The 18,480-nt window shown below is 56.2% G+C and overlaps 1 protein-coding gene across 1 annotated transcript in view; it reads right to left on the bottom strand.

The window, feature by feature from the left end:
* ARHGAP26 (Rho GTPase activating protein 26) overlaps positions 1-18,480 on the bottom strand; it is a gene marked incomplete at its 5' end in the record, with an annotated part of 119,577 nt that overhangs the window by 25,951 nt on the left and 75,146 nt on the right. The window contains 3 exons of the mRNA XM_084268755.1: positions 332-485; positions 3,198-3,336; positions 9,160-9,319. Coding sequence (XP_084124881.1) covers positions 332-485; positions 3,198-3,336; positions 9,160-9,319 — 453 coding nt within the window. The remainder of the gene's footprint in view (positions 1-331; positions 486-3,197; positions 3,337-9,159; positions 9,320-18,480) is intronic.

Genomic DNA, 18,480 nt, shown 5'->3' with positions numbered 1-18,480 from the left:
AGAATTTAACTCCGAAGAAAAGCCCTTTGTGTTTGCTGGAGTTATCACCAGCTGGGTCGTGCGGGTCAGGCAGCAGCACGGGGTTCTGCTGGAAAATATTCCCCATGTGCAGAGTAACCAGAGCTGGAACTGGCCAGCAGATACGACCCCCAGTAACTAATCCCACCGCTCAGAGCGAGTTAGAAATGCAGGGCATGTGCTAGGCACCCATGAAAAATTAAAATGCTAAATTGTATTCTTCAACAAACTGCTGGGACTCCGAGTAAGGAACAGCCCTGATTAAAGATTAAGGCTGGAGAGCCTATAAAACACTAATTACCACTGTACTTACAGTGAGTTTGGCCTGTTGGGTTTAATTACTTCTAGTTCGAGATCACTTGAGTTCAGGTTGGGCTGGGGAGCGCTGTTGGAGTTGAGGAAGCTGTTTACATTTGAGGAGATGACGGATTCCAGGCTGGAGTTGATGATACTGTTCCTGTTCTCCTCTAAAAAAACACCAAAACCCAAGAGCCATCAGCCACCACCCCAAGCTGCCACCGTGCTGAAGCAAAGAGCGACCCACCACAAGGGCTCCCAGTGCTCCCAGTAACACCCCCAGCCCCAATGCCTCTCACCAGACCCCAGAACACAGGCGGCCAGTTTACAGCCACATTCTCTTGATGTTCTACATGAACTGGTAAGAAATACCAGGCACTCTTGGTGTTTGGTTTTTTTTTCCCCTTTGCAGCTGCACTTTAAGTGAACACAACCTTCAGTAAGGAAATACTGATTTTTCTCAAGGCATTATTAATACTTTACATTCCCCACAACACCCCAGGTACCATAGCACCTGGAAAAAAAATAAATTGAAATGTAAAGTACATTGAGGACTGAATTTGTGTGGGACTGAACCCAGCTGCCAAGGGACTGGGCATCTGTGGGACAGAGAGGGATGTTGTTCAGAACACGAAAAGGACAGAGCACTCGGGTAAAGTTTAGCTCAGCAAAAAAAGCTTCAGCCTTGGACTTGCCATCAGCTGCTACGGATGGTTCCTGGCCAGATCTGGAAGGAGAAGGGACTCGGGGTCTCTGCTGTGTTTCTGATCAGCTTTTCTAAAGCACAGAGTGGCTCTGGGGGAGAAATGTGGCTTCACATCTGATGCCAAACAGGGGCTCGTGCCGGCCATAGCACCGGCTGCGCTGCGCTGGGGAGATGCTGGCGCTGCCCCCCCGACAACCCAGAGTCTCTCATTTCCCTGGATCAGCTTCTGTTATGAGATTCCCCCTTATTTGTGTAACTTTAGCAGTGAGGAGTGAAAATATTATGCATCCCAAGGTGGCATCCGCAGCATGGGCTCCCTCCTCAGCCCTCCCTCAAAGCACATTAATTCATTGCCATAAGATGCCATTTCTGTATAAGCACTAATTGTAATTATGAGAAGCAATTATCATCAGGGGCGGCGTGGCACGCAGCCCTGCTGCAGAGAACTGCTGCTTCTGTGAGGATCTTTCCTGAGACATCAGCACCTCTGGAAACCCATGACGAGTCCTCCTTCAGCGCTGATCCTTCCAGTGCACACCAATATGGCCAAGTTACTGCCCAGCAGTGTATCATGGCAGGGGATCCCCTATCATCCATCCCTCTGAACCTGACACCCCTGCCTCTGTGAGGAGGAGAACGTGGGACACTCATCCATGCAGGAGAGGTTAGAAGAGTGCTGGGGGAACTCCTGGGACATGTGAGATGTTAATCCTGAACACAAGGCAGACAGAAACCACCTACCTGGCTGTATGAGCCTGGCAGCTGTGCTGTCCCCGGCACAGAGGAGCACGGCATCGTGGCCACTCTGCCACTGCTTCAGAGAAAGGACAAGCTCTGTGGGGCAAGTCCAAGGTCTAACACCCCTTGTCACACTCCTTCGACGGGGCTGCTGCATCCTCCTGGATGATACCAGCACCCATGGGGCAGCGAGACAGGGCTAAAGCTTGGTTTAGCTCAGGTTGAGCTTATCTCCCAGAGATTAGCCAAAGCCAAGGACTGTGAGCTATGTCAGCACACGTCAGCGGGCTCCTGAAACCTCATTTCATTAAGCTGGATCTCCAGTAAGCCCCCGAGGGAACACGCAGCACATACGCATCTCTGCCCCCTCCCTCCTCCCCGTGATGTGCCGAGCTGGATTCTCTGCCTGGCCGTGGTTCCCAACTCGCCACCGTCTGACGTGCCGAAAGGGGAACACAAGGGATCCTGTCAGCCCTGAGCTGTAGGGCTGTGCCAGCGACAAGCCGCTCTTCCCCTAAAGCAGGTCAGGGGAGCTCATCAACACGAGCAATTCCCCCCCCAGTGCCAAAACTAAGGACATTTCCGGGCCTCTGCTTTGCACCCAACTGCGGCTGCAGGTGATGGTTTGGTGCTGCACAGCGGGACGGGGACAGCCTGCCAGGGCAGCCAGAGCCAGTGCAGCTCCTCCAGCACCGAGCTGCCGGCTCACGAAAGCCCACCTGGGACCCGCAAGGCAAAAGCATCTTTGGGATGAAAGAGATCATCCACGTGGAAGAGAACAGGCAGAGGTGGAGGAGAGCAGAGCACTGAGCCCCAGAGATGAGCAGGCCTGGGGCTGGCAGATGGGAGGAGAGAGAAACTCTGCTGCCTACAAAGCAAGAGCCTGAGCAGAGGCACCTCTCCTGCTCCGTGAGCAGGGACAGGGCACAGACTCTTTCACCCAAATATCTGGAGCATCATTAGCAGCAGAAATGGAAAGATGATCTTCAGCATTTTCAAACTGCCACAGCAACTGATCCTCAGGGAAAGGCACAACCTCCAGGCCGAGGTTTTAGTGTCTGTAAAGGGCAAAGTGCCCGGGGGCAGCCCCAAAAGATCCCTTTCTGGAGGGGCTGCGCCCCCCGTGCCCCAGCGCATCTCGGCAGCTGATGACGGCGAGGACAGGGCCCGGGGAACATGAGACCAGGAATGTGCAGGTGGGGACGGGGCAGCAACACTTTATACCCTGCTAACGCCCCGATCCAGGCCCTGGTGAGGACCTCGGATGCCGGACGATCTTTGCACTCCCCGCCAAAGGGACAGCCCAACCCTGCCAGGGGAACCCTCCCTTCCACTGGAACCAGCATTAGGGGGCACGGGAATTATGGTCTGTTAGTGACAACGAGGGGAAAACCTTGGTCAAGTGGGGCTGGTGGGAGCTGCGGCTCGGCACACTTACGCTTCTCGTTGGGCTGTGCTGTGTGGAAGAGCGTCAGCGGTCTCTCGCTGCAGGAGGGAGGCTTCGAGTCCGTGCTCTTCTTGCGAGATAACAGCAGCTGCGAGTTCGACGGCGGAGTGTCTGGCACCGTGTTGAATATCTGTGGAAATAATAAACAAGCTGTTCTTTGGCATCAGCCCTTCACAGGGGACAAGGGGCCTACCTGCCTGCGCCGTACCGCTGACCCGCCGTGCCCAGCTCCTGTGCACATGGCAGAGCCCAGCACTGACCAAGTGAGCACCTGAAGCCAACAGCGCCTGGTGGGCACGCTGCGGAGTGGGTGGATGGATTACAGAGCCCCCAGCAGCCCTTCCCAGAGAGCTCCACTGAGCTCATTCACATGTTCCTCCGTGGCTTACAGATGAGCAGGGGGGGAAGCAGCCCAAGCTGCGCCTTCAGCGTGCAGTGCCACTCACTTTCACCCCCACACACCTGCCCACAGCCACTCCCCCCTCCAAAGGGGCTCCATGGCTGATGCACCCTGCTCCCGCACTCCAGCACCCCAACACCTGTCCCCGTCACCCCAGCACCAGGCCCCAGTGCCGGCACCCAGGCTGGCTCACGGGGTGACTTGTGGCACATTGCTCACCGAGCTAAACCATCACAGAGCCACACATGCCTCAGGAGCCTGCCCTGGCTGCTGGGACCTGTGCCGTGAGCCCTTCTAAACACAGCATCACTAGGCAGGATCCACAGCTCAGGGGGCTGAAACTGGTACTGGGGCACCTTGCCTGCCCTGGGCTGCGCTGCCTGTGCCCAGCACGGCCAGTGCCAGCCTTTACAGGCACTTGCTTTCAGACTGCTTTTCAATAGTAAACTCCACTTGGGAAGTACAATGAGACACATAAATCAAGCAGGATGGAAGCACTGACTGATGAATTGCATTTTACCCACTGATTTCCCACAGCACACTTGAAAATTAACTTACAGGTTTTCATTCCTTCTTTTTTGGTGTTTAATAAATGACATACATGCTCTTAAATTATGAGCACCTAAACCAGCCTCAGCTTCTAAGGAGGCTGCATCCAGAGGCACGGATGGAACGCTGTCGGACCCACTGTGCTGCCAGCCCTTCAGCACCTGGTACCAGGCACACTCTGACTTACCACAACCAACCTGGTGTGTCAGGAACATGTATTAAGCCACCATCTCTCCCAGGAGCACCTGTTGTCCCTGGAGCTGCCAGCTCCACGGAGGGACCCCGCTGCCCCAGCAGCTCGGCTGCAGCCAAGCCCCTGCTGCCCTGGTAGAGCCGTGGCTCTGGCTGTGGTGACAGTGGGAAGATACAGTATCCTGACAGAGGAGGAACACCAGTGGTTCTCCAGCGTGGCCTTCGACCACGAATCACCTCAGTGCCCCAAGCCCACAGCGGCATCTCCACCGAGCCAGAGAGGGAAGCGGAGGCAAACTGGATTGGGAAGCCATGAGAAGCCACTCTCTCTACCACCTCTGAGCAGCACGACGTACACAGGCTTAAATTTAGCCACTCACAGTGGAGAAAAGTCAATTAACAGCTGTATTTTAAAAAGCACAACATGGACTGTGAAGGTCTAAGGGGGGAGGAGCCAGAGACCCCAATAACGAAGATGAAGAGCTCACTGCAGGCACGACCCTGCCATTATTCCTGACTGGGGAGCAGCACAGACGCCTGGGGCAGCCAAGGAACCTGCACCCTCCTGCTCCAGCCCCTCAGCTCAGGCTTGGCTCGCACAGAGCCCCCACCCTGCTCTGAGGAAAGCTGCTCAGGTTGCTTTCATTTTTTAATTTAACAAGAGCAGCCCAGACGTGCTCCTTGCTGCGCAAACCTGCGGTGCAGCTCTCCCAGTCACAGAGCCCAATTAACAGGGAGAGAGAGACAGTTTAATAGCTGGAGTGGGAGAGGAGCAGCCAGGATTCATAAATCACATTTACAGCCGCACCGTGCTCGCTCGGCCTGATGCAAGCGGCAGTTTCACGGCTCCACACCACCTTCTCTGTGCCTGCAGAACGGCAAAGACATGGCACACCTCATCTCCCATGTAGATAAAGGCTTCTTGTAATCCCCCTTCCACACATCCAGGTGCTGCTACGTCCTTTATCCCATGCCTCTTCCAGAGAGAGTGGCCCTACAGCCCCACTGCCAGCACTGGGGACCAGGGTCATCTCCCCAGCACTGACACCTGCCCTGCACAAGGAGAGGGATGAGGCACGTGGATCTCCTCATCCTCAGCACCAAGTACCCTGCTGTGCCCTGGGAGGTGAAAACGGGGACAGTAGGTGTCCTGCCCAAATCAGTGGGCTGTGGCACGAGAGCAGACGGAGATCCACCCTGGGGGCTCTGCCCAGCCGACATCATGATGTGGTCCCACACACAGACCTCCCCTGGACCTGCTCAAGGAGCCTGGAGAGAAAGACACTGCTGGGATGTTCAAACCATCAGTGGTACAAAGCCATACACGAGGACTGGCCAAAGCCACTGCCCACAGCCTCGTTAAGCATTTCTGCTAATTACAGGAAAGAACAAGATGACGACAAGGTGCTGAAGGCTTTCACGTCAGTGTTAGCCCAGACCAGCTGGCTGTGGGGTCTGTGCAATCCCCTGCACAAACCAGTCTCCTACTTGCCACCAAAACTGGCCGCGTTACGTTTCCCCTGGTCAGTCCTTCCCCTGGAGGGACCATCATCAAGCTGAATCCCTCTCTTGATTTTGTCACGCTTGGGAACAAGGACCTTTTCCAGGGAGCTGTAAGAACACTCGAGCTCTGGAAAAGGGACAGGCGCCTGCGACTGTCAGGTGTGGCAGCACGTCAGTCCTACATTCGGCTAACGATGTGCCTGTACATCAGAAACACGGTGTTCGAGGGCAGCCGCCGGAGCGCCCGGCACACCACACAGCAGCCCCTTAGTTCTGCTTTCCCACAGGATGCGCTCTTGGTGTGTCTGTCATGGCAACAGCCAGAGCCAGAGGAGAAGAGTCCTTTTACCCATTTAATGGTATTTAATTAGGGTATCCTCTGTAACACATTACCTTAATGCACGGCATTGACGAATGCGCGCAGAAGAGGCTGAGAATTGCTTCTGGATAAACCCTGCCAAGCAGCAATTTGGCCTTTTGTGGGTTGTTGGGCATCTGCTTCCAGGGTTCTCATTTGCTGCACTGGAGACCTGGCAGGCAAACACAGCCACCGTCCCCTCCTCCCAAGCCCCTACACTCATCCCAGCACTATCCCTCGTTTCCAGAAGACAAGGTGCCACCCCAGCCCTCGGGAGATCACCCAAGTGCAGCAGTTCCCCACGGCAGCTGTAAAGACAAACCCAAGGGCTGCGACACCTCCATGTGCAGAGACCTTCTCAAGGAGAACATCTCTGAGAAGCTTTAAAGAACACTGTGAGTTCACTGCTGTCGGTGTGAGTGTCACAGTTTGGACCTGAGACCTGGAAACCTGTTAAATCTCCAGAAAGGACTCAAGTTTTTGGATTACACGCAGAGTTTAATGGTCTGTGTCGGACACTCTGGCAACAAAGCACAAACCATCATTTACCGGTCGTTCCGGGAACCTTCAGAAAGTCCCTATTTCACTGACTGCAATTCCACCCTGCACCTGGCTGCCAGGACATCCTGTCACATGTTGGTCTGAGCCACCACCAACCTGGCAGTGAAGACACTGAGTGACCAGCACTGCGTCCTGCAGCATCCTTCCCCCGTGCTTCTACGGTTCAGGAGGGATGTTCTTCCCCAGGGGTAATCCTGGGTGCCAGATCCCAGGCAGGCGAGCCAGGAACGTGACTGACCCTTCCTGAAAGCCTCACCACTGCCCCAGCAATCAGATAAACCTACGGGAGCCACGCTGTGTAAACAAGCTGCCAGCAGTTACTCAGACCAAGAGATGGTATCACTAAGCCTGCTTTGCTTTTTTCTTCAGTCACACCATGACAACAGTGATTTTGCAGGGAGAGGCATCCCGCTTACCTGGGGGAGAGGCAGCGCAGCACCAGACAGCTGCTGATTGCCAGGAACCATTGGAATCAATTACATTTTCCCTGCAAATGTTCCTCCTCACAAACACTGTCTGTGAGTCACTGGCATAAAACAACACAAAGCACCGGCGGCACAAGCCGGGCAGCGTGCACAGGGCTCATCACCAGCGGCAGCTCCTGCAGGGACCGTCACTGAGCTCCCATCAGTTCAAATCAAGAACCATGCTGAACTGAAGCAGTCCTAAAGCGGGAGCTCAATTTCCCCTCCCAGAGTTACTTACTCCTATACCCATCCTTCCCAAGGTCTTTTCCCAAGAGGGTTCATGGGGTTTCACCTGCAGCATCCCCATGTGAAGCAGCAGCTGTGGATGACTGTGCCCCACGAGCCCAGCGAGGCAGCTCGGCTGCGGCACCCCAGGCAGCAGGTACACCCACCCCTGGAATGAGCAGGTGACAAACACACACCCTGACCTGCAGATTCACCCTTCTGCTGGTGACACAAATTACCTCTACTGGGGGCGGGGGGGGAACCATCGGGGTGCCCGAACACCCCGGAATTGAAGCTGTAACATAGCTTGGGAGCAGAGACAAGCCCTGCAGCCCACCCAGGCAGGACCACTGCAGGAATGAGCATCGACGCCGCCTCCACCGACGCCAGCTAACAGAGGGCTCGGCTGGCACAGCACCCAGCTCAGGCAGGAGAAAGAATCAATGTCTAAAGAGATGTTTCTGTGCGGGAAAGGGCAGGGACCGGAAAGCACAGCCAGGGGAAGGGACATAAAACACGCCTGTAGTGACACCGGCGGCACAGCCAGAGAGCTCACTGCCCGGGCAGTGGCAGGGATGCTTCCTGGCACCGAGGCCGGGCTGGCAGGCAGTGGAGGGGACCACTGAAGGCCAACACAGAGTTTCATGCCGGCTCCTCCAGGCAGGACAGGGCTGGGGGACCTGGGCTGTGCTCAGAGCCGCAGGTTCATCGCGGCTGCTCGCACACCCCTCTGCATGGCAGCTCGTAATGAAGCCATCACTGCCACGACACTCCAGGCAGAGAAGAACAGGGCTCCTCTACCCTCAGTGGACACCACAGCCTTTATGTGGCTGTGGAAACAACTCTGACAACATACAACAGGGGACTTGCTGTCCCTGGCCCCGCCGGCTGCGTGTTCGATGCCCCTTTGCAGCCCACCAATTAGTTCTTTCCAAGCAAATGATCATAAACAGGGAACTGTTGGAGTTTAACGAAAATGGCATTTTTTAGCACAGGCTAAAAATTGGCCCCACAGATCCAGCCAGGAGGGACAGCCAGCACCCCAGCCCCACCGAGCTGCCTCCACTCCACTGATGGACAAGCCCATCCTTACAGCTGTCAAACACAGCATAATTTAGGAGATGGACACTGTGGATAAAGCCAGTGAATGAACTCAGATTTAGTCAGAAAAGCAGGAAGCCAGCCTAGGGATTCACCTCACACCAATTCCTTTCAGTGCCCATCTCTCCTGAAACTGGGGACGAATTCCTGTTAAGCAGCAGAGAGGGGCACGAAGGGGGATTTCTGTCAGGAGACACAGACACGCCAGCTCCCACTGAGACAGCTGTACATAGGGCAACCTTGTGTAGCTCCAAGCCTGGAGGTTGGTGGCCCTGCCTGTGGCAGGGGGTTGGAACTCTGTAACCCTTGGGGTCCCTTCCAACCCAGACCAGTCTACGATACTTGCAGGGCAACTTACCCAACCACAGCCTGAGGACTGTCTGCCACGGAGCCCCTACGCCGTACGGAGCCGTGTGGCTACGGACACCTGGGACGCAGCAGCAGCCCCCTCCCCGGCACAGCCCCTCTGACTGCAGGGAAGCCATGGGTGCCACGGGGAGTAAGGGTGGTCCTGGGAGAGGGGGCTGCAGTTTGGAGAGAGACACAGATTGGTGCCCCCAGCTTCTCTGCGCTGAGCGCTGCGAGCGGAGCCGTTACCTTCTCGTGGTTCTCTATCAGGATTTCAATCACGATGTTCTGGAATTTGATGTCCATAATGGCTGCGACTGTTTCCTCTTGAGGTCGGAGCAGCGTCGGCCCAAACACCACACCCAGATTAGCAACAGTCATCAGGTTCTGCTTGTGATTATCTGCAACTCTGAAAGAGAAGGGAAAGAAAGAGGAAAAAATAGCAGGTGATGGCACCAGTGGGCAGGGAAAGCCGCCCGCCCGGGCTGGCTCGGGGCTGGAGATGCTGTGTACATTTCTGAGGCTCCCGGTGAGCTCCCCGGAGCCTCAGCCATGTGGAAAAGTACAAATTTAACTGTTGTGGTAGGAGAGCCCTTCCAGCCTCAGCGAACTGACTAATCCCATCAAACCCCACGCTGCGTTGGCCACTGAGGCTCATGTTGCAAACCCCTCCCAGGAAAACATCTTGAATCATTAATGCTCAAAACCCTTCTAAAAACAAATTGTTGGACCTCTGACACACACTGCTCTCCAACTGAACGAGTGACCTAATATGTTCCAAAACCCAATTCCTTCTCACCCATTTAAGCTGCTGCCTGCACCAGAGGTCAGCCCCAGCCCCACCAAAACAGGCTGGAAGGCAAAGACCAGGCTTTACCCCCGGACCCACGTGTACACACATGCGCCCTTCTCCACCCCACCCAGGAATCCCTCTGACACAGACACCGGCTCTCCTGGGGACCCACTGACACTCGAGCCTTCCTCCCTGTCATCTCCATCTATTTTTATGCTCCAAGTGCCGCAGGGCAGTGGGAGGGGAGCAGCTCAGGGAAGAGCTGGACCAAGGACCTGGCACACTGAGTAACGGGTGTTTGGGGGTTACTTCGGATTAACTCCAGTCTGGGTCCTGCTCTCAGTGGTGCAGAGCATCAGCAGCTCTAACAGGGCACATCCTCTGCCCCAGCTCAGTCCCTGAGCGCCCTGAAGGCACGCTGCAATGCGGGATGCAGCACAGGCTCCCCAGGTTGTGTCCCACCGTGAGTGCTGCGGCACCCAGGTGCTTGGCTGCTCCAGGGTAAACACCTGGCTGGGGAACGGACTGACCTCAGTGGGCACCGTGGGCACCAGCTGAGTCCCGTGCTGGAGTCACACAATGACACATAACGCAGCCACACGTGCGCGGGTGACACCACAGGGACCTGCGGCGGCAGCCCCACAGCCCCGTCCCCGTGACTCTTCCTTGTGGTTTTCTCCTGCCCTCTTCAACCAGGAAGCTGGCTGGCTGCAGGCAGGGCAAACACCCGGGTTCACCCCACAGGGTTTCACTGGCTCTTCCCTTGACTTTCTCCCCAGTACACTGGCAGGAAGCGACGCCAAGCCCCCCACCTTGCTGGATTGCCCCAAAAGTCACTGCCATGAGCTCTGGTCACTCATCTCAGGGCTAAGACTGATCTCAGGTGATCATCAACGTGCCCAGCTGATGCCAGCCCAGCCTAAGCTAGGGCTGCCTTAACAGAGAAGATGCTTTCCACCCTTTCTCATCCAAATCTCACCTGCACCAGCACAGAACTCTTCATTCCTCAGCCCTGCATGCAGGTCCTTGGGTAGCAGCACATCCTCACCCAGGGATGCTCAGGGGCTCAGGACTGCTGGCTGGGCTCCCCCAAGAAGGTAAGTTCAGTCCTGTTTAGTGCCCCAGGGAAGAAGCCTCACCCCTGGGGCGTTACACCCCAGACAGTGGGCAGAGCTGTCACCTCCACCCAGGCTGGGCTTGGGTTACAGCTCCAAAGGTGTGAAGGTCCCAGCAAAAGCCCCTTGGGAGCCTGTGGGACCTCTCCCCCTTACCCCCAACTCCCCCCCAGCGAGCTGCAGCATGGGGGTTGGAACCAGATGCTCTGTAAAGTCCCTTCCAGCCCAAACCCTTCTGTGGGGCTGTGGGCTGCACGGTGACATCATCTGTGTTACAGACCCACGTTCACGTGCTCCTGTGTGAATGCTGAAAAACGCAGCTGTAACTCAAATAGGTTTGAGAAGTGCTAATAAAAGTCATCATTTCCAATGATCTTCTGTGGTTAGTTAAACAAAGTTCATTTATAAAAAACCAACTGAATTGATCTAAGCCTTACAAAATTAGGTCCCTCCATTTCTCATTACTGTTACCGTGTAATACATCACTCTAATAAATTGCATTGTCATTGACTCATTACAGCTAGGCAGCTGTGCACGGTCCTGTTAATTATTTCAGACCAAACTATTAATGACCTCCCAGCCAGGACATGGTCCTGTGGCACCAGCAGCAGAGCTGGCTCTGCCCTTTGGCTGAGGAATGCCCACGTGCCCAGGCACGATCACCAGCCCTCGCCTCTGTCCCACGGTCAGCACCAAACTCCTCTCTCCCCTCTTTGCCCTAAATTTGCCACCCGGAGCCATTTTGGCATCTGGAGGGCTCCAGCTCCTCTCCAGGATGACCCATGAGCTCCAGCTCTGCACCACGGGTTCTCTTCCAGCAGCAGCGTTCCCAACGCTCGGCTGCCAAAGCTGTGCCACACAACACGAGTCACCTCTCACATCCTTCAGATTCCACAGCCATTATCCACAGGATAATTCACTATAAATTATACCTTTTCAGCATCCTTTGTGCTAGAAAATAATGCTGTGATTTCTGAAGAAGGGGTGTTCATATCCCAAAGCATGCTTAATGCTGGTGCTTTTCAGAGGGCATCGTTAGGACCCTTCCTGAGCCGCCCTTTAGGAGGTTTCTGAGCACTTGCTGTATTTTCCTTTTAACCCACCATGTCTTTCTCACCCCTGGCACACTCCGAAAGCAACTCCCACTAATACCAATTTCAGGGGGTCCTTTTCCAGTCCTCTCTCAGGGAAGGCATTCCCGACACACAGGGGAGCTGGGAATCAGCAACAGCTGGAGAAGCACACAGAGTGGCACTTTCACTCCTGCTCGGCGCTGACTTTTGGGCTCTGGGCTGTTGTCCCTCCTCACAGCACACGATGGTTCCCACGTGTGCCCGGGATGATGGGAGCTCCGGAGGAGGCCCCTGAGTGGGGGGTACCCACACACAGCCGTGCAGCTCCAGGGAGCAGCCCCACAGAGGGACTCTGCTCTGAAAAGACCTGACCCTCTTGGTGCATGCCCAAGGGTTGTGCTGGCCACCTCAAGCACACAGCCAAGGGAGCTGGAGGCCAGGCTCTGCCACCCTGGGCCAGGCTCTGAGGGCTCCCATGGGAGGGGGTCCCTGCAGCCATAGGTGCAGGTCGCGCTTCCCGGGGTGTCCATGGGCACCCGCTCGCTTTACATTCACTTTCAGGAAAACAAAGGTGAACAGGAGCAGAGTAAACCCGTGTTGTGTTCAATTAGATTACACCCGGGTTGCCTGGATACTGCATAATCACTGGCATGGCCAAACATAATTTAATACAGGGTAACTGGTAGTCAGGCTTCAGTGCAGGGCGGGCACACAGGGACGGTGAAGGTCTCTGTCGCACTGGGCTGCGTTCTGCATGGGGAAGAGGAGAAATGCAGTAGAGCTGGGGGTGCTGGGGGTTGGGGAGTGCTGCCTCACTGCTTTACAGGCATTAACAACTTCAGCCCCTTCCACAGCTCCCATACACTGTCATGGAAATCCAGCTAAAAAGCTCAGCTCCTTCCCCAGCCACCTACAGAGAAACCCATGCTGCAGGAGTAGAGGATGCTCAGGTGCAGTGCATGGGAGCTGCCCAGTCCTCCCAGTAACATGGCCAGAGCTGGCACCAGCCCAGCACTGGGGGCTGAGCCGCAGCAGCGGGCACAGAGCTGAGGGCCACAGCAAGCATATGGACTTGGGGCCTCTGGGCTGCCAACTGGCATCAGCAGGATTATTTAAAGTAATATAAATAGAATATACACACACACATGCTATACAATGAACTGCTGCTTTCTGTGGCTGGGCTCACTTTGCCTCTCTCTGTCGAATACATGCCCATAAGGCCCAGCCAAGGAGCACTGTTATTAGTTCACATATCTTCCCCGATTCAGAGAAAAACCTCTGAGCAAACAAACATGTGCAAGGGAACAAAGGCAATGTCTGGAGTGTTTCTATTTCCATGCCTGGGACAAACCTTTGAAAACAAAGTGCTCGTTATGGCTGGCCTAACAAGACCTCATCGGATGGAAAATAACGCAGCTGCTTCCTATTGCTACAGGTGAAAATACGTCTTGTGTCTGCCACCCCCTCCAAAGGTTCTATTCCACGTGGGAAGCCAGGCATGCAGGGGCTCAGCCACCCCAAAATTAATTTGGGTGCCCTGGGGAGCCTGTTACAACCCACCACATCTGACTCTGGACAGGAGATGAGACCTGTGGGAGGATGCAGACAGCACCTGGGTGAGGGCAGCACCTCCGGATCCAGCACCCATGTGCTGGTGAGCGAGGACGTGTGGAGGGGCTGGACTGGCCCAAGTGAGGCAGCAGCCGTGTCCCAGCGAGTGCTACAAGCAAATCGTGCCCGGGGAGCATCGGTCCCAGCAAGGGCAGGGGCTCCGTGGGGGTGCTGGGGCAGCCCCATGCCAGCACAGCCCTGCTGACAGCACCCCCACTCCCCTGTTTCCCTCCACTTCACCTGGATCACGCACGGACAGCGAGCAGGCGGCTCCCCACACACTCAGCCGGTGGCATTTATCGGACAGAATCTAATGAGTTCTGGGAAATGTTCCTGGGTGCATTCGAGTCATCCCAGCACATTATTGAGTTTAATTGGGCTGCAGCCGATGAGCGCGTGGGTGGAGAGCAGGGCGAGGAGCGGGCAAGGGCCGGGCTGGCTCCCACTGCCCAGCTGCACCCCTCTCTGAGGGGCCAGAGGAGCTGAGCCCTGGGAGAGCAGCCCCACAGCTCCCTGGGGACCGCTGGCTCCACGCTCCATGACAGGTCATCCGGCCCCCAGCATCCCACATGCCCTGGGGACACCATGTGATGGCTGGGAGCGCAGCCAGTGTTTTGTCATGGGGGTCCTGTAAAACCCTCTGCTGCACAGCAGAGATGTGAAACCCATCCCTGTGCTTGGAGGGAAGGCTGAATGGCACCAGCATCCACGCCAACCCCAGCACCCAGAGCCGGAGAAGACCAAGGATGAGTTCTGTTGGAAAGGAACTTGGGTCAGGAAAGGAACAGCTCAGGGTTCAGAGCACCGCTGCAGCAAGCACAGAAGTGTTTGCACCTTACTGGAAGAGGATTTCTTTAAAAACCAAAGCTCCTCTCCTGTGGCATCAGAAACCAAGGAGGCTGGAAATGCAAATTCCTCATCAAGTACCGTGGGAAACCCCGATGCCACCCCCTGCTCAGAGCACGTGCCCCAGGAAGGCTGTGGCACCCCAGAAACACCTGCAGCACCAAACACTGGCATCCCAGGCTGCTCCATCACCAATCCCACACTGCCATAACCCCTCCTAAAACACATGTGGGCACAGGAGGTGACGGGGGACACTGCTTCACTGCCAAAAGTGCCAGGGAGCAGAGGCTGGGGGAGCAGGGCCAGCTCCACTGCAGCTCCCAAGCTGGGGCACACAGGCACAGGAGCGAAGCACAAATGGCACAACCTTCGCCTGTCCTGCTGTGTTTATCGAGGATGAGGGGAGCCCAACACGGGCCAGAGGAGCCTCAGGGGGACGTGCTTGTGGGGCTCGCTCAGGTGCCACTACACTTTCTCAGTGTGCAGCAGCGGGGATGGGAGCACTGCTAAACATCCCCATGGGCAGCCCAGGCCTTCCCCGGGCTGCAGAGACGCCGCATCGCCGCTCCGGCACCGCCGCTCGAGCGAGCAGAGCCAAGTACTGAGGAATGCAGACAGAGGCCAGCGGATCCGAAAGGAGGACAGATCACCAGGGAAATGTGAAACCTCCCAGCAAAGGCAAGGAGAAGCGTTCTGACAGCAGCGACGAGGCCTTCAGGTGCAGCACCCCGATTTGAAGGGGTGTGCGACAAGCAGCCCCGCTGCTCTCCGGCTTCCCCGCTCAGCTGGGATGAAACACACGCCTGCATCGCTTCCGGGCGCTTTGACTTGCTCCAACAAGACCCTGTGTTGCTCTGGGGTGAATCTGGCCGCAGCTGGATGCTTGGGCTCACTCCCAGGGAGAAAAAATCCAAGAGAAAAGCAAGCGTTCCTCTCGCCCCGAACAGATGGGGAGCCCAAACGTGCCGCTCAGGATCGGCAGCTCCGCTCGGCGCGAATACCAAGCGTGCTGGGACTCGCAGGGGGAACGCGCACGGTGCTGCCGCGCTCCCCGACTCAGGCCAAGCCACTGTGGTTTCCAGAGCCAAGCTCTCTGGCTTTGGGCAAGCCGAGCATGATGCCAGCTCTCAGAGGGACGTGCTGACGGGGGGACCCCAAACCTGCTTGAGGTGCACCCAGCCCAAGGTGGCACTGGGCTAGCAGGAGCCCCATGCTCCAGCACGGTGCTTCCGAGGATGCCCTGGTGAAAACTGTGGGCACAGCCAGGAGCTGACGTTAAAACGTCACCACCTGCAGAAATACAGCCAGCTAAAGGGGACTTTGCCCTCCAGCATCACCTAGAGCTGGAACAGGGACCACCAAGGCTGCCAAACACTGTTACCTGCCATCCCACGTCTCACGGGATGGCACCACTGAGGATCTGCCCTGCACAGCCCAAACCCCAACGCCCCAGCAGCAAGCTTCACAGTTCACAGCACACACCAGAGAGGCAACACCAGTGGATGCAACTCCCATACCCCAAACCCCCAGCCCTGCGCTTCCTGCCTTCATTCTGGCTGCACACGTGCAAGCGCAGCATTCGGCTGTAGCTTCAGTCTGCTACACTCACAGAGTCACAGGGCTGGAAAAGCCCTTTAAGATCGAGTCCAACCATTCCTGTCCTGTGCAGACCCAGATCCCTGAGCACCTCATCTCCCCTCTGTTAAACACCCCCAGGGCTGGAGACTCAGCCCCTCCCTGGGCAGCCTGTGCCACAGCCCCACAACTCTGCCAGGGAAGAACTTTGCCCTCCCAGCTGAGCTGACCCTGCCCTGGGGCAGCTTGAGCCCATTGCCCCTTGTCCCATCTCCTGTCCCCTGGCTGCAGAGACCATCGCCCACCTCTCTGCACCCTCCTGGCAGGGCAGTAGAGGTGGGGAGAAGGTCTCCCCTCAGCCTCCTCTTCTCCAGGCTGAACACTCCCAGCTCCCTCAGCTGCTCCTCAGAGGATTTGCCCTCCAGCCCCTTCCCCAGCCTGGTTGCCCTTCTCTGGACTCGCTCCAGGACCTCCATGTCCTTCTTGTGGTGAGGGGCCCAGAACTGGACCCAGCAGGCAAGCTGCAGCCTCACCAATGCCCAGTACATCTTTCCTCTTTACAGTAACAGTAGCTATCTTACCCATCAGCGACAGCCACAGCAGTATGGGCTGCACAGGGTTTTGTACCTGCAGCCCCATGAGAGCCGTCCTGTGCCCCGGCCCCACTGCCCCCAGCAAAGCCCCCACTGCACAGGTGGGTTTTCCCTCTGAACACAGAAATTGCTGATGCTTTTCCATGGATACACAACAAAACCCTCACAGATGTGCGGTTTAACCACCTGAAGATGGACAGAGGAAACAGGTCCAGCTCGGGCTGGGAATCACCACCAGCATCCCGCAGGAAACCACAGCTCAAAGACATCTCAGCACTGGTGGGTTTTTATCCTCCTTCCTTCTGCTGAAACAAAGACTTGCCTAAAACCTCTGTCATTGAATCTGGCTCAGTTCTGGGCCCGTTGAGCGCAGAGGCTCTTGCTGGAACGCCGCGGTGCCGCTCGCCCGCGGGGACGGAGCAGATACCCCCAGGGAGAGATACCAGCTATTTATTGGAAATCTTTCCCTCGCTCTAGACTCACTCTGTTTCCGTACATAGTTTCAGTTTCACTGTGGTAAACAATTAAAGAGAATCCAGATAATTATGTGCTATCAACAACCTCTACCCAAGGCTGTGAAGTTCAAGCACAAGCCCAGCAGAATTCACCCTGGGGGAATACACGGCGCCGGGTGCTTCTCTCTGGTGAGAGCTCAGCAGTGACCTGCAGCCACAGAAGCTCCACAGCAACCCCAGCACATGCTGGGTTACTCGGTGCAAAGCAACTGGTCCTGCCAGCACTGGGGATGAAAGCTTCAACCTAATTTAAGACACTTTATCGAGACATCTAATTTAAGACATCTCATCAAGAGAGATGACTCTGATGTCTGATGGAAACCCAAGAGCGGGGGGGGGATCTGGTAAGAGAGATGCTGCAGCCTCTGAGTGCATGGTGCTCGGGGTCAAATCCCCGGAGCCTTTGGGCAATACACAGCCCTTTGGGAAGGCATGGAAGAAACAGCACCCAGAAAATGCACCCAGCACCCTGACAGGCCAGGCTGGGGAGGTTAAAAGTTCAGCTGCAGAAGTAGAACAAACCCTTTGGTAATTCACAGGGTGCAGGAAGCCAAGCCCACAGAGCACAGCAAACACCTACAGGCTTTTTGTGGGGTTTTTTTGTTGGGGTTTTTTAAATTCTGCAGAATCTCCTCTTAAAAACAAAAGCAGAAGACTAAGAAGGAGCCAGAGCCTACAAGGGGCAATGCCTGCACCCAGTCTTGTGCTCTGCACAGCCAACACCGTGTCCCACCAGAACCTGCAGAGCCTCGAGCGGTTCTGGAGCATCACCAGCACCTCAGGCACCGAGAGGGAGAGGGAATCCCGAGGTGTTCCTGCAGCCCCAGGAGGCTTTGCCACCTCCGGCTCTGGAGCTGGAGGGTCCATATGGAGCTGCTGTGTCACGCCAGAGCGACTCCCCGAGAAGGGTGGGCAAGGATCCCCCTCGCCACAAGTCTTGAGCAGGGAAAACAGTGGGAAAACATGGGAATGGGATCACAATGCCAGCATCACCCAGCTGCTAACTGCAAGCACAGCCTGGGGCCGTGCTTGCTGTGCTCAGGCTGCTGTGTAGCCGGTGTCACAGGCTCCAGCTCACGCGGGAGGATGGAGCCAAGCTGCCGGCACCTTACCCATAATCCAGTGATTATTCTGGGGTAGCAGAAGTAAAATAGATGCATGTCATCTGCAACCAGATAGAGACCACCTAAGAGACGCCAACCTGCAGAGCAACCGCTCAGCCACTGCTCGTCTCTGACATTAAATACACCCCAGAACATGCACAGAGCCCGACATGATGGAGGAGGAAGACTCCAGCACAGTGTGCTGCCGCAGCCGGTACCTTCCCCTCCACCCACCCAGCCAGGCTGCACCCCCAAGCCCCCCAGTCCTGCCCCGCGCCAGGAGCCCCTGGCTGCTGCTGGCTGGCTCGGCTATTCCCACGCAGGAACAGAAAGCAGACAGACAACC

The sequence above is a fragment of the Gallinula chloropus genome, assembly GCF_964237585.1.
Source record: "Gallinula chloropus genome assembly, chromosome: 10".
Lineage (NCBI taxonomy): Eukaryota > Metazoa > Chordata > Aves > Gruiformes > Rallidae > Gallinula > Gallinula chloropus.
The sequence above is the reverse complement of the archived record's forward strand: the minus strand, read 5'-3'. Positions and strand labels throughout refer to the sequence as shown.